Genomic DNA, 25,707 nt, shown 5'->3' on the forward strand with positions numbered 1-25,707 from the left:
TTCTTTATTAGACTGTGTACAAGTGGGTACATCCAACACACAAATTTAGTTGTGCCACATTACTTCAAATTGTAGTTTGAATGTTTTTCATCACTTCCTTTATTTGCAACTGTATCAGTTTTCCTCTCCCGTCTGTATGCCATTCTGGAGTTTTGTTTTGCATGTGCATCATTGTGCAGTTATCCAAGCTGAATCTAAACGTTTGTGTTAGATCTTGCTCGCATCTCATTGTTTCGTCTTTGCTGCAGATAGGCTTCATAGGTAAGTACTAGGCTAGATCCCCTTGCGGGCCATTTTAAGCCTAGCCGGTTTCCCTTTGGGGGCTTGAATTAACCTATCCTGTTTGGTGTTAGACTGGCCTTACCCATCACATGGTTGATAATTGTGTATTACTCCCTAGAGAGAATAACTAAGGTCATACCCTAGATAATTTTGAGGGGGACTATTTGGGAGCTGCCTGTGTCCTTTAGTAGTACAGGGGCAATCCTGGGCTATATTTTTCCATTACCTATCTAATGGATCCAAGTTGCACTTGAACATGGACGGGGTGAGCTTTGTTTTACATGGACTGGGAGTCTGTTCCAGAGTAGTAGAATCTTTGGGATATACCTGTTGCTCCAAACTATTTTGTTGCTGTTTCAGTAGAGGTTTAGATCCCTTGACAATAATTTTTGATGCCATCTGACTTGCTGATTTTGCCAAGGGAGGCGAAAGCCAACATATTCTGGCTAGGCTTATAAATGCCCTAAGGCAGCCTAGTACCTACCTATGGATATAGATTTGGACCTAATGCACAACTACTGTTTTTTCATAGTGGTGGTGCCAGATGTCTTGCTAATGTCCAAGTTAACCACATCTACAGCTACCACTATGTCCTCATTCCTAGCATCCAGCTAAAAGCTTAGTCCTCTTAAATGATCTTTCTGCTGTGAGCTGTCATACTGACCTCTAGATACTCCTCACTTGTTTTTGAGAATTTCCCTAGCTGTACTGACAAGTTGATTAACTTTGTGCCTGTTATTTTCACCACTCCATCAGGTAATATTTTAGATGGCCAATTAAAGTTTAATTTACTGTAATCTTTCTGCTGTGAATCTGTGCCCTTTAGGTTCTATATAGCCAATTAAAGTTTAGTTTACTGTAATCTTTCTGCTGTGAATCTGTGCCCTTTAGGTTCTATATAGCCAGTTAAAGTTCAATTTACTGTAATCTTTCTGCTGTGAATCTGTGCCCTTTAGGTTCTATATAGCCAGTTAAAGTTCAATTTACTGTAATCTTTCTGCTGTGAATCTGTGCCCTTTAGGTTCTATAGGCTTGAGTCAATCTTTCTGCTGTGAATCTGTGCCCTTTAGGTTCTATAGGCTTGAGTCACAATGACCTCGAAGTTCAGCAGTTTGTTTCCTTCAGAGGTGATTTCTGCCAGTTTCAATGGCCCAAAACACTGCACTGGCAAATTAGTCTGCCTCTTATTTTTGATCCACATTGTCAACTGATGGCCTCCAGGTCACTGTCTTAGCATTTTCATTTCTAATTTAATCACATGTACTAATAAACTGTTGGATTGCATTTTATTTCTTTAAATTTGTTTACCAAGGTAGGACACTGTTCAAACAGTGAGCAATTACAGGCTGAATTTGGGTTTCGTCATAATGTGACACAAGAATATACAATGTACAAATGTAGATGGTTTGCATTTAATAGAGCTAATAAACCAAATGTATTTACAATTGCATAACTGATCTAGAGAAGGTAGAAATAGTTAAAAATGGAAGTAGTGGTGAACTTACGAGTGGTAGTTTCTAGGTTACCAAAGCTAACAAGAGTATGTTGAAAGAGGGGATTAGTTTATATATAGTATGTTTAGGACAGTAATGGTGTGGTAGATTGAATCCCAGTTTAGGATAAGTGGTTTAATCGGGTGGCTTGGATATATGGGAGGCAAAGGCACTACACAATCTGTTTGGTAGCATGTTCTTTGGATGGACAGTTGCATCCAAACTTACGTATTGATTAAACTGTGGCCTGAATAGGGCATGCTTTGTATAATTTACATTGGGGCCAGTACAGAGAAGCAATGACTAGTAAAGTGCAGTTTCAGTGAAGGAGTGTAGAGAAGGACCAGAACTGACTTTGCTTAAGTTATAGGTTTTTGAGTGGCAGTAAAAAGTTTGGAAGAAAGAGGGGAAGAGGTTTCAAGTTTGAGTATTTTGAAGAGTAAGGAGCCAGCATTTACTCTCTCTTGAAAAGTAAGGCATTAGTGTTCATTCCATGGTGAATTAGCTATAAATCAACATATTTTATTGGAGAGGGTCCAAAGGGTAGCAGTGTTATTGACAGAGGCTTATTCAAACAAGTGGAGCTCATATCCCAGTTGGGTAAGGGGGGTGTATTTTTCCTATAGCAGCTCTTGCTGGATGTGAAAGGAACTGAGAGATTTTGTTCGCCCAGGAAAGTAGACTATTAATATTGGATGGCTGACCATGTTAAAAGCATGGGTAAAGAGCTCCAGTAATATTTCCTTTATCCATATTGGTTAAGATGTTATCAGTCGGGGTCCATAGAGCAGTCACCTTGCTCCTATCAGCCCAGAAGCCATGCTATTTTTTTGGGGAGCAGGTGATATTTTTGTAAGTTGGTTGGTTACATATAATTGTTTCAAGAATTTTACCAAGGGTGAGTAGGAGATGGCATGGAAGTGACTGAAAGACCTTTGTTATTGATCTGGCAAAAATATATTCAAATATTTGGCATAGTATTAGTGGCATACCTCTCAAGGCAGACATAATGGGAGGACAAAGGCCTAAAAATAGGGACACATTTTAAATATTGCTCTTACACAATTAGAAAGTTGATAGAATAACAGGCTATGCATTAGCATGAATTTTCTGAAGGATATGAAGTTTGAAACTCAAACATGCACCATTATTTTCTGACTTCATTCCTCAATGATTTGCCAGTGATTTTTCCAGAAAACCATACTTTTATGAGAGAATATGACGCAAAAATCTGGATATTCTGCAAAAATTTGTACAGTTGAGAGGTATGATTAGTGATGAGGAAAAAGTTGTAAATTTGCTTAAGATGGTTAGTTACAAAATCTCTACAGAGGCACAAGAATCAAGGGCAGATATTGTCCAGATTGCAAGTCTATACAAATCTGTTTAGGTAAGGCTAAAGCTTGCCTAGTAGAATTTTTTCAGAAGTTAAAAAAAAAAAAAATGGAATGAAACTTGAGGGAGGGGGATTAGGCTTTTTTGTGCCACTACATTGTGGGTAGGTGAGTGTGTGTGGGAAGGCTTCTCTGAGGAAGTCTAAAGGTGTAAGATTACCAGATGGACAGGGTATGTACTTTAGACTGGATAATTTGTTTGGTGAGGATCTTCCTATTTCACTTCCTGACAGAAATGTGTAGGGAAATGAAGTGAGGTTTGTTTAGATTATATGTGCTTGATTTTGAGTCTATGGGTGGCCTGTTTGATGTTCCTCCAGAGTTTTGTAATGGTCAGGATGTTGGGAGTGGCTTCATATTTCCACGTTTCCCAGGCTTCATTGCATACTTTCATAAGAGGTGAGCTCTTTGGTAAGTCTCAGTTTTGGGGGTTTTCAGTAACCTTGAAATAAATGAAGTGGGTGCCCAGAAGGGAGCATTGTCTGTTATTTTATGGACAGCAATGTTAGCATCCGTGCAAGCTTTGAGTATAGAATGGGGATTTTACAAGGGGGGCTTAAGTGTGAATGATGGTATGTTTGTCATTTGACTTGTAGATTTTGTAGATACTATGATAGGGGCAATGATCACTAAACGTGGGTGGGTGAATGGAGACAGAGGCGATATTGTCTGAATGGGTTGTAATAATGAGGCCAAAAAGTGAAAGTTGATTAGATTTAGGGTTTGGTTTAGCTGAGATGTCTACTAGTAGGAGTAGGCTGAGATCTGCAAGGAATTAAGGTTAAATCATGCTTTTATTAAGCCAAAAATATTTGTTAGTCACCCAGTATAATGTGTTTATTTGGTTTGATGTGGGGAAAGTACGGACAAGTAGTTTTTTGTGGAATGAAGCAGGAGTGGGCAGATAAGCAGTAGCAAGATAGAGGTGCTGTGAGGACTTGAATAGAAGTTTTAGTAACCATTTGGGGTCTGAGTCAATGGATGCGCTGGCTTGAGAAATAACTGAAATGTTAAAGTATTTGTGCAGTAGCATAACTCCTCCACCAGGTCTGGTGCCTGGCTGGGCATCAAATAAGTATATGCAGGGAAGAAATGATGTATATCATGGCTAGTTTTTTAGCCAAGACTTAAGCTACTGTAAGGGGATCAAGTAAGAATGAAAAGACCTTATGCTGTCAATCTTGTTTCTAATGCTTTTAGCGTTAAGTGCGTTTGACTGAGACCCTGACTTTAGAATGTATATGAGCTTGTGAAACTCGGAGGTGTTTAGAGATGATGCCATCGATGTGGGTGGGAAAGAAATGGGGTGGTGATAAAATGGAAATGGAAGAAGTAGAAGAGGTAAGATGGAGAAAATATGTAGTCTTTACAGCTACCCAAGTTTAAATGTTTAAGGCTAGTGCTAGGCAAGGTAAGAAGAGAGACTGAATTTTAAAAAGGAGTATAGGAGAATGAATATAAGAGTATAGCTAAGTTGGGAAATATTATAGTAGTGGGACAGCAGGTGTTGCTTCACACCCCCACACTTGTGTGAGTCAGTTTGCAGTTGCTCAGTAGATCTTGAGGATTGTCAGGTAAAAGCAAAAAGTTTATTTGGTTTTCAACTACAGACAAGGGCAACTTAAGTAGATATCCTAGGACAGTTAATACCAAAGTATAAAATACAAATTCGTATGGGACACCAAATGCAGAGGGAGATTGGCTATTTAGTGCAGATGGAGACAAAAGTATAAAACAACGTAGCAGAGGGTTTTGACCACAACTGGAAGTTACTGGTTTGCTGTCTGCATTATCGTAGTGGTTGCTAACAGCACAGCTAAAACAATAAGCTACAGCTGTGGCCTTACTGAGCATTCATAAAGAGTACATAAGCCCACCATATCAGCTAAATCTTTCTACATTATATGCCTTATTTCAGCTGATAGAAGCTCTTTAAGGTTAATGCAGTATTAAGAGTTCTGTTGTATTATAATACATGCAAAAAAATAATGATATTTTCTTCTCTGCATTTTCCAACCATTTGAGCAACTGACAAGTTGATCCAAGGGTCCACTTATTCCTAATTTATGAGGTGATAGCATGGCTACAATGTGGCCTTCATGCAGGCCATCAGAGCAGTTTTTTATTCAAGCCCTACTGTGCATGCCTGCAAGAGATAGTCTTGCAATGGGGTGGTGCATGGCATTTGATGTTTACTGGTGCTGTGTATTGTATGGACCAAAGCATTCTGACTAGTTTGTTCATCACACCTGTAATTCACATTTGTGCTCTTAACCCTACTGTGGTTGTTGGTTCAGTGTTTCATCCTTTCACTCCAATTATGCTGTGTGTTTGGCCATTCCTACCACAAAATTCGTATCTTCACTTTATTTCAGTTGTGAACTCCTTTATAGGAAATTCAGCTGGTTTAACTGTACTTTTCAGTATGTTGGGATAAATCTAGGTAGCTTGTTTCAAGGTTTGATCTGCTAAATACAGTAAATGAGACACAACCTGAAAAGTTGTCACATGGGCAACATATTTAAACTCTTAGCAGAGATGTACGTACAGTCTGTCCTGTAGAACATGATGCATCTTAATTTGTAAATACGGGATACTATATGTAGACTGAGTGTATACAGTACCCTAAAATGTAAACTTGTATTTATTTTTCAGTGCGTACTGCTGCAATTGTCGCTGGTACTGCAGGTAAGTGCCTTTGTTTGTTTACTATGTAATGTGTTATGATGTCACAGTGCAAGACTAACGGGCATTGAAGACCGCAAAAATATTTTTTCCATTATCAGTTATTAATATGCTTGAATGTATGATGCATTCATATCACTCACTCACTGTTACAGTGACTATATGCAGATCAGAATTCTGGATTAATTTAGCTGGCTCATCTCAAGAGTGGCTTATTGTTTTTGCTGTAATTGTGATGTAGGAACACAGACTCCCTGAGAAGGGGATAAGCAGTCCTTAAAATATTTTATAGAAAATATTAATGCTTACATAATTTTTTTTCTCTTGCTTCATATTGCAGTTCCTGTTTGTATTATACTAATGTGCCTTTAATTTCTCTATAAACTAGCTAAAATTTCTCTAAATATTAAGTCATTGTCATATAAGTTGGTATTATTCATAACCAATGTTTACACATTATTCCTAATTTAACTGTAGATGTTTTTGAATTTTGTAAAATTTTGGTTACATTTTTTTGTAATACTTTGTAGCTTTTCTGCCCAAGCCTCCACTGAAAATGGGCATCTACCCAGTCGGACTTTCCCAATAATCAAATATTGATCAATAAATTTAAATAAGCTTGTTTTGAAGTGTTTCACTTTTAAAAAATACCAAGGTCTGACCACACACACACACACACACACACACACACACACACACACACACACACACACACACACACACACACACACACACACACACACACACAGCCAACACTGATAGTTAAGTAAAACTGAGTAATTTGTGCTGTTTATCTTATTTCCTGCACGATAACTTTGTCACGCTGCAGTTTCTGACACTGGATATAATTTGCAGACTGTTTCAGAGTTCAGCATTTTTTGCATTTAAAGTTATGCTCTGCTTTCAGTTTTTCACACTGCTTGAAATTTTGAGGGATGATTAAGAAGAAAAGTGTGTTGTGCTTCTGATGCATTTTATATTGGCAAATCAGTTCATAAGGTCCTGACAAGAAGGCTGTATACAATTTCCCTGAAATCACTTCAGATGGGCTTTATCAAGTACATTTTCTCTACAGTCATCTGTTTGAAAGAGTTTAAATGCTGTCTGTCAAAATTCCAGTGCTGTTTCTCTTCAGGTTTTAGCAGGATGTAATCCATATAGATAAGGCTGCTGCAGAAGTGATCCTACCATATGGTAAGTAACTCCCTCACAACACTTTTCACAGAGCTTGTCTTTATTTAGGGGAGTTGCACAAAGTCCATCTTTCTTTACACCCAAGACTATTTGTAGTTGGCTGAATAGAGCGAATAATATTTCCAGACTGAAGGATTTTTTTTTTTCAGGGGGAGGGAAAAGAAACTTCTGAAATCGAAAGAGGTGCTATGACCTCTGTCATGATCCCCTAAAACCTCTTAATATTCTATCAGTCATAAGGGCCCTACAGGACGCACTCAACTCTGCCTGTTCCTCTGATGTCCTACCTCATGCTCCTAAAGCCTGATAAACTATTAAGCGCTGAATCTCCTAAATATCTGTTCAGAAACGTTTTGGCAGACCCTGCGCCTGCTGTTTTTCTAAAATAAAAGTATCTTTTAAAACCTTTTGCTTCTTCCAACCCCAGTGTTGACTGATAAAGATGGAAGAGCTTTTGACAGATATGACAGGAAGGTATTTAACACCGGCCAGCTTCCAAAGCTGCGGGGTACCTTCCATGTGCCCCATCCACTAGTCAGCATGAGCTGAGCTGACTGAAAGACCAGTTTTGGTGCTAAACCCATCCGAGCTTTCCTGCTGCTAAAGAGCGCTCTTCTATGGGCTTCAAGGATCAACGGTCTGCTTGTGCTGTTCTGCTGCTGGGCAGATAAGTTCCCTTTGGGGAAAAAACTTTCCACATATTTGTAATGTTTAAGCTTACTTTCTGTCTTAAGCAAGGGTATCTGTTAACTGTCACAAGACTTGTACTGTACTTTTAAATCGGACCACACATTTGTTTCTTGACAGTTTAAACATTCTAAAACCTTTTTTTCTATGAAGAACCTGTTTAATACTTTACCATCCCCAAAACTTGAGTGCTTTTTTACTGTTTTTTTTACTGGGAAAAGTTACTTTTTACATCTTTGATGTTTTACTGGCTTGTGCTTGGCTTCTAGTGGAAAAGTGCCATTTTCAGCTTGACCATGGAACAAACTACTGGTCCCGTAGTCCTTCCAGCCACAAAATGAAGTCAACTAAGCAGCCTTTGCTGCCATAGCAGGCTAGCAGTTTGCCTCTGCCACGTGCGTGATGCTTCGGTTTCCAAAGCTGGTTCCACAGGACTTAACAAGATGGCTGCACACTGAATAACAGCTTGTTTCTAGCTCTCCCAGTGTGAAAAGAGAAGCTCAGCAGAGAAGGCCAGTAGACTTGTGTTTATGGGTAAATTTCAGTAACTGGCTAGTAAGTGCACTGCCTGGATGCCAGGAATAAAGAAATACAGAAGACCTGGAAAAAATCGGCTACAAATGGGTAAAGTTCTGTAGCCGTTCAACAAAAAGCAATGCAACCTTCAGACATGACTTCCAGTAACCTACAGGAAGATATAAGACAATTGCATACAGACCTGATCAAAGTAAACAAAACACTGATGTAGTATATAAATACAAACAAAAGGCAGGACAAAATGGAAGAAGCTTTAAACAGATATTCAGTTGAGATGATAAAGCTGCAAAAATCAGAGATCATAATGAAGAAAAGGCTGGCTGAATATGAGACCCCTCAGGAAGAAATGTTTAAAAAATAATAGAATTAGAGGATAGACCATGTAGGGAAAACGTGAAATTTTCAGCTATACCAGAGAAGCTGGAAGGAACAGACTGCATTAGTTTTATGTAAGCAGAAATAAGCCACTAGACTTGTATTCCACAGCAGGAATTGTTAGTTGAAAGGGCACATCATGTGTGTGCTCCAAACCTACCTATAATAAAGCAACCTAGACCTTTTATTAGTAAAATTGCAGTCCTACCAGTAGAAGGAGTTGATTCTGACAAAACTGTGGCAGGACAAACTTCTAAAAGTGGGAGACAGTGTGTTTGTGGAAAATTCTACGCATTGCACACCAGGCAAAAGTAAATTTCATTCCAATATTCAGAAAATATCGAGACAGGCTTGAGATTCAAACTGCTGTATCCAGCTGTCTTTAAGGTATTTTTCCCTGGAGAGACAAAATATTTTTTTTGTTGGAAGTGCATGCTAAAGGGGAAAAACTTGTTCAACAAAAAGTGAACTGTGAAACAGAAGGCAGTTCTGCTTCTTGTTCCTCTGGTAATAAAGATCACAGAGAGACTACCTGTGAAACTTTTTTCCAGTATTTCAAAGGAAAAGGTTGGAGAGAATGAAGGGGGAACACAAGAGTTGACTAGAAAAAAATCAAGAGTACATTAACGATGAAGCAGAGATGGGATTTGGGTGAGGGAGAACAGTAATAAAACCAGTAACGTAATGTGGGATTGCAATGCAATAATTTTAATTATAGCTTTGAAATATTGGACTAACTTTGTTGGATTTGTGAGGGCCTCTAAAGTATATGCCCTATTTCATGTCATTAATGTTCGGAAAAATGCTTTGGGGAAGGGTAGAGAGGGGGAGAAATCTAACTTGAGTAAAGGGAACATTTTCTTTTCTTAATAGTACTGCATTTGTGGTGCATGGTTTTCTTTGCATGCTATAAGTGTAATGAGGATTGTAAACAGGAGGTGGTGGTTTTCTTTTTCTCCTTCTCTCCTTTTTGTAGAGTTGAGACATCTAGGCAATGCATTGAAAAAAAGGAGCCTGGTTAAAAAGGCATGACAGTTAAAATGTGCTTTTTTAATTCGTACACGGGAAAATGACCAGCTTAAGGACCTCTGATTAGTTGAGACAAAGTAAATGAAAAAGAATTATTTAATATTTTGAGGACTTTTTTTCCTAGCAAATGCACGTATAGTAAGTAGCAGTTCTGCAGCTGGTCTTAATGTCTCCATGGAGACAATCTGATAGAGAAACTGGAGACAGCCAGGTGGAAAGTGATTGGCTGAGGGGGAAAAACAGAGAAATTGGCTAGGACATAATGTTCTGTGTAAACAATCGGGTTTTTCCAGCTGTGAGAGCTTTAAAGATGATTACTTCAAGTCCAATTGTTTTTTTTTTTTAAATGCAAAGGGGATACTAATATAAATGGGTGCTTTTTTTTTCTCTCTCTTCTTTCTTTCTTTCTTTCTTCAGTTTTAAGACGTAGGCACTGCAGTGAAAAAGAGGAAGGGGAAAGGAAGGGTCTGGTTAAGAAAATATGACACAAGAAATTGGTGTACTTTTTCCCATACTTGCATAATGAAATGACGATTGGGTTAAGAACCCTAGGCATTATCCGTTAACAACATGGTTATTACAAAGCATGTAAATGAAAAAGAATATTCAATGTTATAAGCTTTTTCTGGTAGACAATGTACCCTTGGCAGTTTTGTCTGGTTTGCAATTTGATAAAGAGAAATGGCTTGGAGAAAGTATTTTCTGAAAGTATTAAATTATTTTCTCAGCTGGGAGAGCTATAAAGCTAGACAAAATCAATAGCACTTACTGATAGCGCAGGGTGTACCATGCATCTTAGCATGAATGCAGGGTGTACCATGCATCTTAGCATGAATAACCTTTCTTTTTTGATAACTCTAGCCTGGCTGTGTGGCCATCAACTTAGAACTTTTGTTCTGCAAATATTGAAGTTTTTCCTTCCTAATAAGATGTGTATATGGTTTTGTGTGTTAAGTTAATAGGTTTTGGGGGGGGGGGTTATTCTGTTTGAGGTATTTCAAAAAAACAAAATGTTATGTAAGATGTGACATGGGTGCAAATGGGGATGACAAACAACTGTATAAAAGACCAACCTGCAGAACAGTATATGCATGTAACATAAGTTGGCAGTAGACATTTAACAAAAAACAGTTCTACATAAAAGGTGGTAATAACTATATAAGAAAATTATGCTTTCTGTGAGGTGTCTCAATTTAAATGGTCTTGCAGATAAATATAAAAGAGTAGTGAACTATATTAAATGTAGAGTTCAAAATAGCTATGCTACAGGGGAGACACCTGGAAAGAACTGAACGTTTGAATTTGATGAAGGGTTTTCAGGATGGTTATTCAGTGAAATATCTGGGGCAAAAGAAATAGGAGTACTTGTATTAATTGCAAGAGAAGCTCCAATGAGGAAAAACAAGATAACACTAAGTACACACTCAGTGGTGAGAGAGCCGAGCACACAGGTTGACTAACATTACCTTTGATCACCATGTCTCCACAGTGGCAAGAAGGGCAGCCTATATTGTTCATCTCATAAGGGCATTGCATCCAGTAAAAAAGTTATAACCTCTCTGTACTCTTCCCTCATCAGGCCAGTAATTGAGTACATTGCCCCTTTTGGTACGTACCTTTCCAAGCACATGCAACAATTGGAGAGACCACAAAGGTTCCTCACAAGGAAAATTCAAGGTCTTCCACATCTGTCCTATGTGGATCGTCTGAAATCACTGTCACTTTATTCTGTTTCATACAGAGTACTCTGTGATCTATGCTGCTTTATTGGAAATGCACCATATCCAAAAGTCAAATGGTGCACAAGTTGCTCATTCTAAAGACCTTAACATGGTATGTGACATTAATAGAACTTGCAGGAGGGACAGATTCACTCCCAGAGGATGTTCTTCATTCCACATTGCTGCAGTCCTAACTATTGGGTAGTCCGTTGTCCAGTCGGCCCGAATACCAGAGTATACGGCTGACGTCGGTCAGGGCGCATTAGACTGACGTCAGTACGTCAGGGTACTAATGCGCATGACCGACGTCATATCCTCAGTCTTTTTTGCCGCATGGTCCGATGCAGAAGCAGTTTTGCGAGTGCAGGTTGGCGTTCTGAAATTTTCTGAAGTCGGAGTTTCAGACCGAATCAGAGTTGGCTAAGTACCCGTTGGGGAACATTTTGTTTTTCTTGCCTCAGTATTTAACCGGATGTCAGAAAAAGTGAATAACTGTATTTCTTGTGGGAAACAGATACCTCATAGGGATTACCATACCTTGTGTATACCTTGTTTAGGGCCTGAGCACGACGTTGTTGGATGCCGCTCTTGTGCTAGGTTTAACAAACGCACTATTAAGAGAAGGTTAGACTGTGCCAGGTTAGTGTTTGGGAAGCGTTGCAATTATAAAATGCCGTCGGATGCTCCGGCGCCGCTTCGTCCAAGAAGCGCAAGGACAAAACAGCGAAGTCTAGGGTTGATGAACCGGCAGTCCCGGACGTCGGTTCTTTAGAAGGCTCAGTGGAGCCAGAGGTTTTGCCAGGAGTTTCTTTGGAGTCTCAGGCAGAGACTTTACTGTTACAGGATGTGCCTTCTCAGGAGGTAGGCCAGGCTGAGGGGCTTCTCAGGTAACTGTTCTTCCCTCTCTTCCCAAGGTAGTTAGAGCCTCTCCTTCTGTTTCCAAAACTTCTTTGAGAGGTAGGCCAAGTTTAACCTCAGTGGGGGCTTCTCCTAGCACTTCAGGTTCTGTGCCTAAGAAACATATGCTTAAAATGGCAGAAGATTTGATTACTATGATTAGAGGTTCTATGCCCCCTCCTGATAAGAGGCCTAGGGTGGAACCTGAGTTTGATAGTTTTGAACAGTGTTCAGAGGCTTCTGAGTCTTCTGGAAGATTTGCAGGAGTTTCCTCCTTATTCTGATTCTGATGTGGATGATTCCACTCCTACAGCTTCTCCTCCTGAGGATTTCTCATTTTCAGAGACTCTGCATTCCATGAGGGAGCACTTTAAATGGGAAGGCCAGGATTACTCTGATTCAGGAAAAGGCTTAGGGAATTCCTGTTTTTACCCCAGCATAGGCCCTTAGCTATACCTCCTGTGTTGAATGTGGTGGAAGATGTTTTTGCAGAGGCTTCTCTGAACCCTGATTCTTTGCCTCCTGCTCCTGTTAAACCTGATAGGTACTATAGGGTGCCTGAAGCTCATAAGTATCTTTTTAAGAGTCCTAGGGCAGACCCGGAAACTGTTTCTCAGGGACCTAAAGGTGTTAAGGCCTCTGTGGTTAAAAACCCTGTTCCCACTGATAAAGAGGCAAGGGCTTTGGATAGATGGGGAAAGAAAGTGTATACTTCTTCCACTTTAGCCATGAGGGCGTTGAATTGTCAGTTTCACATGCTAAAATATCAAAATTATCTCCTTTCACAACTGAAATCTAAGGTGGATGCTTTGGTGGAAGGTATTGAGTGTAAAGAGTTGCTGGATTTAGTTCATGTGTCTGAACAAGTGGGTAAGCATTCTTTACAGTGTGGTTTTGATGCTGTACAGGCCTCCTCGAGGGTGGCTGCCACTAGTTCTGTTCTTCGCAGGCATGCCTGGTTGAGGGATCAGAATTTAGCTGAGCATGTTAAGACAAGGATTTTGGATGCTCCTTTACAGTCTGATGTGTTGTTTGGTTCGCCTGTGGAAGCAGTTTTAAAGAAAATGGAGGACAAAGCTAAGTCTATGCAAACTGTTAAAGATTTTTTGCAGGTGCAGCCACCGAAGTTTAGTAGAAATTGGCCTACTAAGGGATGGACATATCCTGCTTATGAGACGTGGTAGGGGCAGAGCTCAAGGTTCTTTTAGGCCTAGAACAGGGAGTTCACCTGCTCAGACTTCTGGTGAGGGCAGGGGTCAGTCCTTTCGTAAACAGACCCAATGACCTGCCTTTTCAGCTGCCAGTAGATTCTCGTCTGGCAGCTCCTTTGGGAGGAAGACTGTCTCTTTTCAAAGAAAATTGGGATTTAATTACTCAAGACAGATGGGTGTTGGATATCATTCACCACGGTTACAGGTTTTATTTCCATACATTGCCCCCTTTCAAAGGCATGCCAGACGTTCACGCCACAAAGGAAAGAGGCTCACAAGCAAATTTCTCTGTTACTCCAAATAGGGGCCATTCAGCCAGTCCCTGTATCAGAAAGGGGCCTAGGATTTTATTCTCGCCTGTTCCTAGTACCAAAGAAGGGGAACACGTGGAGACCAATTTTGGATTTATCTATCCTCAACACTTATCTGGACATTCCCAAGTTCAAGATGTTGGCGTTACAACAGCTTTTACCTCTGCTGGGCAAAGATCACTGGATGGTAACTTTAGATCTCAAGGAAGCTTACCTTCATGTGCCTATAAGACTAAGTTGCAGGAAGTATCTGCGTTTTCGAGCTGGAAATTCTCATTATCAGTTCTCTGCATTGCCCTTTGGCTTATCTACTGCCCAGAGTATTCACAAAGGTTCTGGCTCCAGTGATAGCTTACTTCAGGCTAAAAGGAATTCAAATCTATCCTTACTTGGACGACTGCCTGATTCTGGCTCAAGAAAAGGAAGACCTTCTACAGCATCTGGAATATGTTATAGCAGTGCTAAGATGCCTAGGGTATTCTGTGAAGCGAAATAAAGTCCAGTCTAGTACCCTCTCAAGACATGTGCTTTCTGGGTGTGAGACTGAATACAGCAGCCCAGATGGCCTTTTAACCCCGGACAAACAAAAGAGTCTATCCCTTTACTTCCATCAACTATCTCATCAGTCCGTGCTGACTGCAAGGACAGTCCTTCAAGCATTAGGGTTCATGGCATCTTGTATTCTGGTGCTTCCCAATGCCAAACTGCATATGAGGAAGCTGCAATGGTATCTCAAAATGTATGGACACAGCACTGCCAGGATTTGGACACTGTCATTCAAATAATACCTTGCCTTCAAAAGAATTTTTGTGGTGGGCTCAGGAATGTCACCTAAACAAGGGACTCTCTGTGACCCGGCCAGAGGCGAGTCAGATTTTAACGACAGATGCCTCGGACATTGCTTGGGGAGCTCATCTAAATGGAAAGTGGATACAAGACAAGTGGCCTGCCAGACTACAGCATCTACATATCAACATGAAGGAGATGTTAGCAGTCCAGTTTGCATTAATGGCTTTCAAGGAGTTACTTCTTCCAGGGCAGGTGTTGATTCTAACAGACAACACAACTGTCATGTGGTACATCAACAAACAAGGGGGAACACATTCTTATCCTCTATGCAGGCAAGCAATGATTTTATGGGAGACTGCGCTCAGCTTGCAACTAACTCTTCAGGCAAGGTTTCTGCCGGAGCACAGAACTCCTTAGCAGATGTGTTAAGCAGACAAATCATGGATCCCCACGGTGGAAACTGGATCTTCATGTATTTCAGAAATTGACAGTGTCATGGGGAACTCCAGACCTAGATCTGTTCGCTTCTCCACTAAACCACCAGCTGCCAAAGTTTTGCACAAAGGGGTTTCATCACACAGCTTGGAAAGTGGATGCTCTTTCTTTCAGTTGGAAAAATCTTCATGTGTATGCCTTTCCACCTCTGCCTCTTCTTCCAAAGGTGCTCTTAAAGGTCAGACAAGACAAGCCAAGGATGATTTTAATAGCTCCAGATTGGCCTCGGCAACACTGGTACCCACTACTAAGGAGTCTGGCAAGGAAGCCTCCATGGCCTTTACCTTTGATTCCACATCTGTTATCTCAGAAGGACGGCCATCTGATCAATGTCAAGCTTCACTCTCTTCATCTAACAGCCTGGCATATTCTGTGTTGAAACACAGCAGGTCTCAACTTCCTCAACAAGTTTTAAATGTGATTATGGAAGCTAGAAGACCTAGTACGAGGAAAGTGTACGCAGAAAAATGGAAGAGGTTTTTATTTTGGAGTACAGCAAAGAATTTGGAGATTTCTGAGCCTAATTTGAGTGTGGCTCTTCAATATCTTACTGAGTTACTGGACAAAGGTTTGTCCTTCTCTTCCATTAAGATTCATGCTGCAGCAATTTCAGCTCACTATGATTGTGACCCACCATTGTTTTCGCATCCTTTGTTCAAGCAGTTTCTTAGAGGGGCAAAGAATATAAGACCCCCGTAGAGCTCCTACTCCTGCTTGGGATCTCAATTTTGTGTTGGAAAAACTTACTCTACAACCTTTTGAGCCTGCGGCTACTGCTGAATTGAAATACTTGTCATGGAAGACTGCTTTTCTGTTGGCTATTACTTCTGCAAGAAGGGTGTCTGAGTTGCAGGCCCTTATGGCAGTAGAGCCTTTTTTGATTTTCCATAAGGACAGGGTATCATTACGTACTAATCCTTCCTTTATGCCTAAGGTGGTTTCTAGTGTGGCTTTAAACCAAACTATTCATTTGCCTACTTTTTATGCAGACCCCCAAAATAAAGGGGAAAAGATTTTGCACACTTTAGATGTACACAGGCAATTGCGTTATTATTTAAGCAGGACTAAGGATTTTAGGCAGTCTCAGCAGTTGTTTGTTTCTTTTGCTTTGAGTTCAGGGCAAGCCTGTGTCAAAACAAACTATTTCTAGGTGGATTGGGTTTTGCATTGCATTTTGTTATTCCCATCATGGCAAGGAGATTCCAGCTGGGATTAGGCCTCATTCCACTAGGGCTACTGCCACTTCAACAGCATTTCTAAGGGGTGGCAACTAAGGATATTTTGGAGGCAGCTACTTGGAGTTCAGTGCATACTTTCTCTAAGCATTATCACCTTCCTCTCTACTCTAAGTCTAGGGCTGGTTTTGCCACAGCTATTTTGCAAGGCATGTTGTCAGCTCCTGCTTCTTTATGATTTGCCAGCCTCCCTTACCTCTGCTTTGGGATTCTACCCAATAGTTAGGACTGCAGCAATGTGGAATGAAGAACATAGTACAGTTTTGTACCTACCATAAATGTAGATGTTCGAGGATCCACATTGCTGCAGTCCAATTTACCCTCCCTCCTTCCCCTCTGTGTTTAGGGGTGGTTGTGTAGGTGAGGTTATATGCTGATATTTTTTTGTATATATTTTTGTATATATTGTACATATTTTTGGCGCAGGTATATTGGGCCTTGTCTTTTTAGGGTCTTCTGACATCTGGGGCAAGAAAAGACTGAGGATATGACGTCGGTCATGCGCATTAGTACCCTGACGTACTGACGTCAGTCTAATGCGCCCTGACCGACGTCAGCCGTATACTCTGGTATTCGGGCCGACTGGACAACGGACTACCCAATAGTTAGGACTGCAGCAATGTGGATCCTCGAACATCTACATTTATGGTAGGTACAAAACTGTACTTTACCACATCTCTGGAGTAGGCTCCTACGTAATTTCAAAACAGAGCACCTCATTGTCCCACTTCAAACGCAATCTGGACAATTGGATAGGTAACCATAAATTCTCCCCGGGGGTTCCACCTGTGTCCCTCTTGGACAGGGGCAATTTGTGCTGATCGTTGAAATAAGGGTAGACCTTACCAAGGCTTGTAAAGGGCTCTAGGGGCATTAGCCTAGTAACTTCCTATTCTCTTATGAATAATGGAAGATGCATAATACTAAGGGGCTACTGGTTAGGGAGGAGGATTACATTGGCATGCATTTACATTCCAATTAAAACTGCTATAATGGAGTTTAAAATTCTGGGAGAAGTCTGCTTTCAGAAAGGAATATTTACTTATAGATGGAGACTGGAATTTGGTTTGCAATAGTGAAAATGTGTCTGGGGGTCCAGAAGGGAAAATATAACAAAGGAGGGTTTATTTTGAAGAAATTTGTGAACATGTTTGGAATAGAAGATGTGAATTCAGTACTAGGAGTTGAGTGAATTTGCATATTATTCACAGATACAAAACTGGGCTATTTAGATAGATTTTATATCTCACAGGAATATGTGCATTTTTTAATTGAAGGTCTTGAAATGCACCCAATAACTTTCAGACCATGCGCCAATAATAACTACAATAAAAAATGCAAGGTAATGAAATAAAAATGAGACACTGGCGCTTTCCCAACTATAGGTTGAAAAGAGGAATTTAAGGAATAGGTTTTGAAATTTTAATTCAGGAGCTACTGGAGGAGAAAATTTTTTTCTGAAAATATAGCTAGAAAGTGGGATAAAATTAGAGTTTAAAACTAGGGTGGAAATAAAGGAAATGGTTACATAAGAATTTAGATGGACTGACAAATGTTAAAGTACTGAAAAATAGGGGGAATCTCTCAGAACAAGAAAAGGAGCAACTTCAGAATGCTAAACAGAAAATAAGGGATTACTTCAGTAATATGCACAAGTTTAGAAAGATTGCTGTTAAGCAACTGTTTTTTGATGATGATTCTAGAGCACAGAAAACTTTTAGCACAATGACACGCAGTAGAAAGTGGAAAGGGCTGTCACCAGGCTTGCCTATAACAAGGAAGATAACTATATCCTATAGAAGTTCTGGAAATTTTATGAAAGTTTGTATAAAGCAGAGAAATATGGAAATCAAGAAAAGGTACAAATGGAAATGTTTATGGTAGAATTAAATATGCCAAGGTTAGAGGTACATGAGGCACAATTACAAACAGTTAGCCATTTTTATATCATCTCTTCTATCCTATATATAACCAATCTACAGGAAAGTCCCCAGGAATAGATGGTATTCCTGTGGAAGTTTGGAAGTGGGGGGGGGGGACAAACATCTGGGAGGTTTTATTTAACAGTATTTTAAGAAAAGTACCACCACATCCTGGAAATGGTGGTGGTAATGCCTAAAGAGGGTAATTATCAATCGGATCCAGCTTCATACAGGCCCATTTCAATACTAAACCATGATTATAAAGTGTTTGTCTATAATGGCTTCAAGAATGGCAAAAGTGATACCAAAATCGATAGGTTTGGATCAGTTTGGTTTTGTAGAGGGGGGGGGGGTATTTGACTATTAACAGAACATTGTTGACAGAGTAAGATGAGACTTTATGATCAGGACAATTGAAGTATTTACATTTCCTGAAAAAAATATATAAAGTTGATTAGGAGGATAAATGAGGGATTAGAGGTGAAAATTGAAATGGGTGTGGTCCTCTCTGATAACTTTTCCTTGAGCAGAGGAACCAGGCAGCAGTGTCCTCTTTCCACTTTGTTTGCATTTTATATTTAGAACCTTTGGCAAAGAAAATAAGGGACTCAGAAATCCAAGGATATAATTGGTATGGTAGTCAAGTAAAGGTGGCTCTATTTGCAGATATTTTATACCTGACAAAACCAGAAAGAGCCATTACATTGTTGTGGAACATTTTTTCAGGATACAAAATTAATGAAACTAAAAGGCTATAGCTGTAAATCATGTACCCACATATGAATTAGTTCGGCAATATCCATATTTATGGGGACATGCCAAAATGAAGTATTTAGGAGTATGGATTAAAAACAGTTCTGATGTGGCAGCTAAGGATATGTGAGAAGAGACCAAACAAAAGATAACACAAAAACTGAGAAAATGGAAGCTCTGTTATATGGATAATAAGATACAAGCATGGCCGGCCTTGGGCATAGGTGAACTAGGCAACCACCTAGGGCGCCGTACAGGCCGGCCTCATAAAGGGAGCAATTTTAATGTACTCACTTTTTACTTCTCCTTCTTCTTAATGCCCATACTGTATCTTTTACGCCCTCTCCCATGTCCGTAGTCCAAAGCATGATTCGCATAGCACATTTACACCCTCCCCCCACGTCCATAGTCCAAAGCATGATTCAAATAGCACAGTCCCGTACTGTGTTCTTCCATTCCCTTCCCCTTGCATCTATGTGATCAGTCAGTGGCTACTATTACTGATAATAATTTAAAGCATCCAATCAGTGATGCTTTCATACTATTGATGTCCCTGGCTACTGCTGCAACCGGTTGTATAAAACTCTGATCATGCTCTCCTCTCATCCCTTTCTTCATTAATGAGGTAGAAGTGGGCAGATTTATTGGATGTCTTTACTTCCTGATTTTCGACATGTGTGAATCGGCAGTCTGGTTTTCTTCACGAGGGCGGACAAAGAGCAGCTTTGTTTTGGATTTGATTTGTGTGCTGTGCTTGCCTTAAGGCAAGTCAAGTGAGTTGTGAATTATCAGACACACTATTGATTTGTAGTTGAAGGTGCAATATTGATGTGCATTCCATACCAGTTTAGTTATTTGCTAGTACGTAATATGTTTAAAAGGCTTTTTGTAGAAGGTTAAGCCACTGTGAACGTATGCTCTCCCTGTTTTTAGTGCTTGCATGATAGAAGGATAGGGGTGGATTAGACTGTTAATTTTCCTGTGTAATTCCAGTAGTCGGTCAATGTGTTTTTTACTAACCTGATGTCAACTGCAGGCACACGGAACAGTGACAGCAACATTTTTTTTTTAAACGCTTTAACTCACTCTGAGCCACTAGCCATGTTGTCTTGAGTAAATGCTCCATAATCTGCAGCAAACCATTTTCAGGTTAGGTTTGCGACTCGATACTAATGACATACTTTAAATTGGTAGGCTCATATTGTGAGAATTTTTTCTTCTATGCATTCCTTGTGTTTCTAGTTTTCCAGATTCATTAATGTTGCACATCTTCCTGCCATCTAATCGGTGCCAGTATGTTTCTGCTTGTCTTTTTTGTTAAATGATTTTTAAATAGTGTTGCACAAATCTTTTTCAGGGACATGTAGTGCCTTCTGCTGATACCCTTCCTTGAATACCAGTCGTACATAGTATTGTGGTTGTAAATGGAATTATGTAATTTCATTGGTGGACTGTATTCCTTGCTCAACATTATCTACGTTTGTGTTGTACACAAGAGTATCACAAGGGTATATAGGCAGGGTTCTTTGCAAGTAGAAGGGGAAATCTTGTGTATGCAGTAGTGTAATGTTTCTTTCAGAAGTAAAGCTATGTCTAGATTAGACACCTGAATGCTTTTGTGAATGTATACTATATTCATAGGTGCTTTGGTAGTGAGATGTGTATTAGTAACTGTGCATGCATTAACAGTATTGGAAAAGCAGAGCGTGATGGGTAAAAAGTTTACCTTAAATGCCTACATAACTAACAATACAGCAAGCTTGATGTTTTTGTGAAGTGCAGTAATGTTCTGAATAGATCTTGCTGTACACCCAAGACTGTAATTTGGCATTCTGGGTTTCTGTCTAGTCCATGGTAACATCTGTTCAGCACTTAGTGCCAGACACTGGAAGTGTGGAAAGTAAGGCCATGGATATGCACAACTTGTATGAAGTGTTGCTTCTAGTTACCACAGGCTTTGCTACCTTATTGACCAATAAGGCTGCTGTACCTGTTAGGGGTCTGCTGCCACCCTTCTCCTATTGTAGCATATTTATTGTAAGTAGGAGCAGAGAGGTTGCCTCCCACTCCATACAGTAGTGTCTTCATTCAGTATCAGCTGAGTAATTTGTAGTGGTAATTGCATATTTGGATGGTGTGATTGTTAATGCTTTGAAGACTTGTTCAGTCATAGAACTAATGATAGCTCACTTTCTATTTGCGCAGTTTAGTTAAGGCATTTAGCAAATATGAGACTGGTCTATCCTTTTGAACATTTACCATTTTGCCTACTAGTCACTTTTTTTCTGTCTGTACCACTCTTATCTTGTATGCCTTCTTAGATTCCTCCTTGGTAACCAATTTTTTTTTTTTTTTTTTTTTTTTTTGCGGGGGAGGGGGTTTTTATAGAGCCAGGGAATATCTTTTGTAATAGTGTTACAATACCCCCATCTCTCCTCCCCACTTTCCCTATCCTTACTTTCCTATATGAAAACCATAGGTGTGCAAGGCATTTATTAAATAACTGCTCCCCTCCCATCTTTGTTTTGCCTGGCTGTAGCCATATAGACAGCCACCTTTTTGCTCCTTCTAGTACACTTTTCTACAGTACAGAGTACTCTTCCTGCATGTTTCATGTAGTGTATTTAGTCTGTGTTTGCTTAAAGTTTCCTAACTCATCCTTGACTACCCCATAGCACAATTCACTCTTCTAATAATTGTCTTCTGTAGCTCTACTTGTTTATAAGGGTGGAGCCCCGAGCCATCTGGACTGTTTTTAGGCTCAGTCTGCAGTTTACAACCAGAAACCAAATGGAAAAGTAGTATAAAAGTTGGGCAAACTCAATTGGCCAGTCATCAGGCATTACATTCTTATTTTGGAAATAAAGCAAATTGTTTATAAAACACAAAATTAATGTAAAAATGTGTAATTTTGTCTATATGAAGCACATTCTTTCAAATTTAATTCATTCAGAGGAGGGGGATATATGTAGTAGGCATGAGGGTTAAGAACATCACATGAAGAGGCAAGAGAAAAGCTGTACAGTGAGGAGAAAACCTAAACCCTCAGCTGTGAGAAGGTTAGGGGAGGGCAAGAGGATAGATGGTGTGAGGGGGATGAGGGTGATGGTCATAGAGCTGGTAAATATGTATGGAGGTGAGGAATTGTGACTCTCTGAGTAGTCTTTAGTTGTATGTGAGGGGCATGGGTTAAGAGGGACTGAAGGCCCTGTGGTGAGAATAATCTCTATGGTAGCTTTTATGTTTTTAATAAGTATATAATAAAGGAGTTCTGTGATCTCCTCTTGACGGGGTTATGAATCTGAATATGTTGAGCACTTTGACATGAGGTAAGATTCTTTCATGAGTTGAATGCGATCAGTGATGGGTATGCCATTATTGTAGCTCTAGATCTGCCTACTAGGGATACATAGTGGGAGATTTTTGTCATGAATAGTTGTTTGACTATGAATGTGGTGGTGGTGGAAGCTGACTGAAGTGTGGAATCATCATGCTAAATAAAGTATCTGTGAAGTAGTGGACCATTATGGCTGCATACAGCTGCAGCAGCAGATCACAATGTGTGGCTGACTTTGAAGTACGTTGACTTGTTGATTGACCTGTGAAGAGCATGAAGCACACACCAGGGTATGTAGTACTGTAATATGTAATATTTAGGCAGTCATGCACACTGCAGAGTTATTGCTACACCAGACTAAATGACAAGTTCTACACTTAAACATCAATGCACCTTGCAAAATGCAATGCTGTTACGGTCCGTCATGTCTATAGATAAAATCTTTAAACGAGCAACAGATCAAGCAGGTTTAAGGAAAATTCAGCCTTCACTTGCAGTTTAACTACATTACACTGTATCTTTTTTACAGTATGACAAGGCGTGTACTAATTTTTTTAATGCATTCAAAAAATTGAAGGAACTAGAATGGCTTTTGTGGGAGTGACCTACCTGTGGGTGTGGCTCAAGTAGGGGTATACCTTGATTTATGGTGTGGGTGAGGCTTAAGGGGCGCCAGAGCACTACTAGTTAAAATGTTTTAGTCTCATTAGTCTTCTACACAGGTCAGGCATATTTTTATCAACCAGAAGAGAAGTTGTGCATAGCAATTAATAAAGAGCTGAAGAAATTTATCTGGGAGGGTAAGATGGCAAGAGTCAAGTGGAGTAAGCTGATTCTTCCAGGAGAACAAGGCGGATTGTGATTACCCGATTTTACAGGGGTATTTCAGAGTTACAGTTAAGGCTCCTATACATAGCACTAAGCAAAAAACTATAATTCAAAGCGGAAAGAGATGTTACTGAAACAGGGAGGAAGCTCAAGAAACTAGGACAAATTGGGATTTTGGATGCAGTCCTTTAAGGAGAATAACAATAATCACTCGGAGCATTATATCTATAAAGTAGCAGAAAGTATCCCAAGAACTAAGCCAACATGGGCATGGAGAAAGGAGATTCTGCTGATGGGGATGACTGCAGTTAAGGGTATAGACAATGAGCAAGAGAGTCTGGAATTTATTGGAGAACTGGCAAAGGAACCAAGGTATTGGGAGCAGATAACTAGAGAGGGAAAGATGACAGAATGGGAAGGTGCCAAGAATTTATTTGGAGTGCAGATGGGGATTGCCTTCCCTATCAAGGCGTGATATCCGAGTATAGGCAAAAGAGAGAGAAATGGGGGGGGGGTCCTAAACAAAAGACCAGCACTGGTAGAGTTTTGAGTAGAATCTAGAACAAAATCTGCTATTAAAAAAGGAATAATTAGTAGAACATATAAGCTATTGCATGATGGCTATAAGAATCAATCGGGGGGTAAGAAAGGATTGGGAAGAGATTGCATAAGCAATTCACAAAGAAACAATGGGAGGATATATATGTCTCCAAAATATGTGACAAAATCTGGAAGATTTAGGATTTTTGCTTGGAAATGTTTACATAGATAAAAATGCCCCCAGTAGATTTAAGAGAATGTTGGAGATGTGATGGGGGAGAAAGAGGTAATTGGGAACATTTTCTGGGAGTGGGGTGAGTTGGCGGACTATTCCATGCAGGATCCACTGTCAGAGATGCTGGGTGGGCAGATTGGTGTGACGGGAGAGATGATTTTTCTGAGCTGTGATACAGAATTGGAATTGCCTAGACTTGGTAAGGCCTTGGTGTGTCTACGTATGGTGGATGCCAAAAAAAGCAGTCATTAGAAAATGGAAATCGAAATAAACTGTACTATGATTAATGACTAGTAGCAGAGATAAAACTAAAACTGATATTTTTAGAAAAGGGTAGGAGCAAACTACATGGGGAAAATGGAAATTGTGGGCCACTTAAGTACATGTAAGGGATGAATGAAGTTTAAAAGAAGGCAGGACTTAAATGAGCTATCTAATGCTTAACTGAAAATGATTTGGTAGATAAGTGATAAGGGAGCGTGTCAGATGTGATGTAAAATGGTCGCAACTAGGAGTGTGTTGGGATGGTGTTTTTTATTTATATAAATATGATTGCCTATGCTGTAAGTGATAGTATAATAAAGATGTTTCTTGTCCATATGCATATATTTACAAAAGGCTGGAATTTAAAATTTATATGATGTTTAGATTATATGATGTATAGCAATATATGTAAAGTATAATGTTTGAAAATGTGAACTTCTTAATATAGTTTGATTTAAATGTAAATTTGTCTATCACACACAATTCAATATTTTTTTTAACCAGTTCATATGTCAGCCAATTCAGAATGTCTACCCATGAATACCCTTCTTGCAAGGCATTCTCATGTCAAAATGTTTTTGAAAAGGGTACTGCATAGTAGACCTCCCAGAAATTCGTATGTCGTCCTTGGGAATCATAATTTTGTGTTGGGAGAGACTAACACTTGTTCCATTTGAACCAGCTCATCTAGCGGATTTGATTTTTCTTAACTAGGAAAGCGGTTTTACTGATTGCTCTGACTTTTGCAAGGAGAGTATGAGTTGCAAGCTCTAATGGTGGATCAACATTCTCATTTTCCACAGAGATAGGGTTTCCTTGAGAAAAAAATATTTTTTTTCCCTAAAGTGGTATCTGAGATTACTTTATGCTAAACTATCAATTGCCCTGTGTTTTTCCCTGAATCCAAAAACGAGAAAGAAGTGATACTTCATACCTTGGATGCCCATAGACAACTCTGGTAATATCTTGACTGAACAAAGTCGGAACTTCTGATGAGTTCATTTCTTATGAAGATAAAAAAAGGGCCAACCTGTGTCAAACCAAACTATTTCCAAGTGGTTGTCTCAGGCTGTTACTTTTTGTTCCCACCACAACAAAACTATTACTTTTTGTTCCCACCACAACAAAACTATTTAATGTAGGGTCAAAGTGCATTTAACTTGGTCCTTGGCTTCATTCTTAGTTTTTTAGAAAAGGTTGGACTCTAGGTATTCTACAACCAGCAACTTGGTCCATATGCATATATTTACAAAGCACTACAAGTTTCATTCCTCCTGCAGATCAAGGTCAGGATTTGCTAGGACCTTTCTCCACAGGATTCTGGACATTTTCTCTTCCACGTCCGAGTTCTAAACTCTGGTAGTCTGACCATATAGCTTGGGTTACTGCAGCAGCAGTAATCAGTGTGAAAAACATAGTGCAGTTGTGTAAGTAAACTTACCGTAAAAGTAGGTCTTCAAATGAACACTGCTGCCGTTGCCACTCCTTTGTGG

The 25,707-nt window shown here is 39.7% G+C and overlaps 1 protein-coding gene across 1 annotated transcript in view; it reads left to right on the forward strand.

Moving 5' to 3' along the window:
• The window catches only part of LOC122791553 (interferon alpha-inducible protein 27-like protein 2A), a 186,704-nt gene that overhangs the window by 33,200 nt on the left and 127,797 nt on the right, over positions 1-25,707 (forward strand). The window contains exon 2 of the mRNA XM_044059305.1: positions 5,825-5,857. Coding sequence (XP_043915240.1) covers positions 5,825-5,857 — 33 coding nt within the window. The remainder of the gene's footprint in view (positions 1-5,824; positions 5,858-25,707) is intronic.

The sequence above is a fragment of the Protopterus annectens genome, chromosome 1.part2 (genome assembly GCF_019279795.1).
Source record: "Protopterus annectens isolate FY-2018-M chromosome 1.part2, PAN1.0, whole genome shotgun sequence".
Lineage (NCBI taxonomy): Eukaryota > Metazoa > Chordata > Ceratodontiformes > Protopteridae > Protopterus > Protopterus annectens.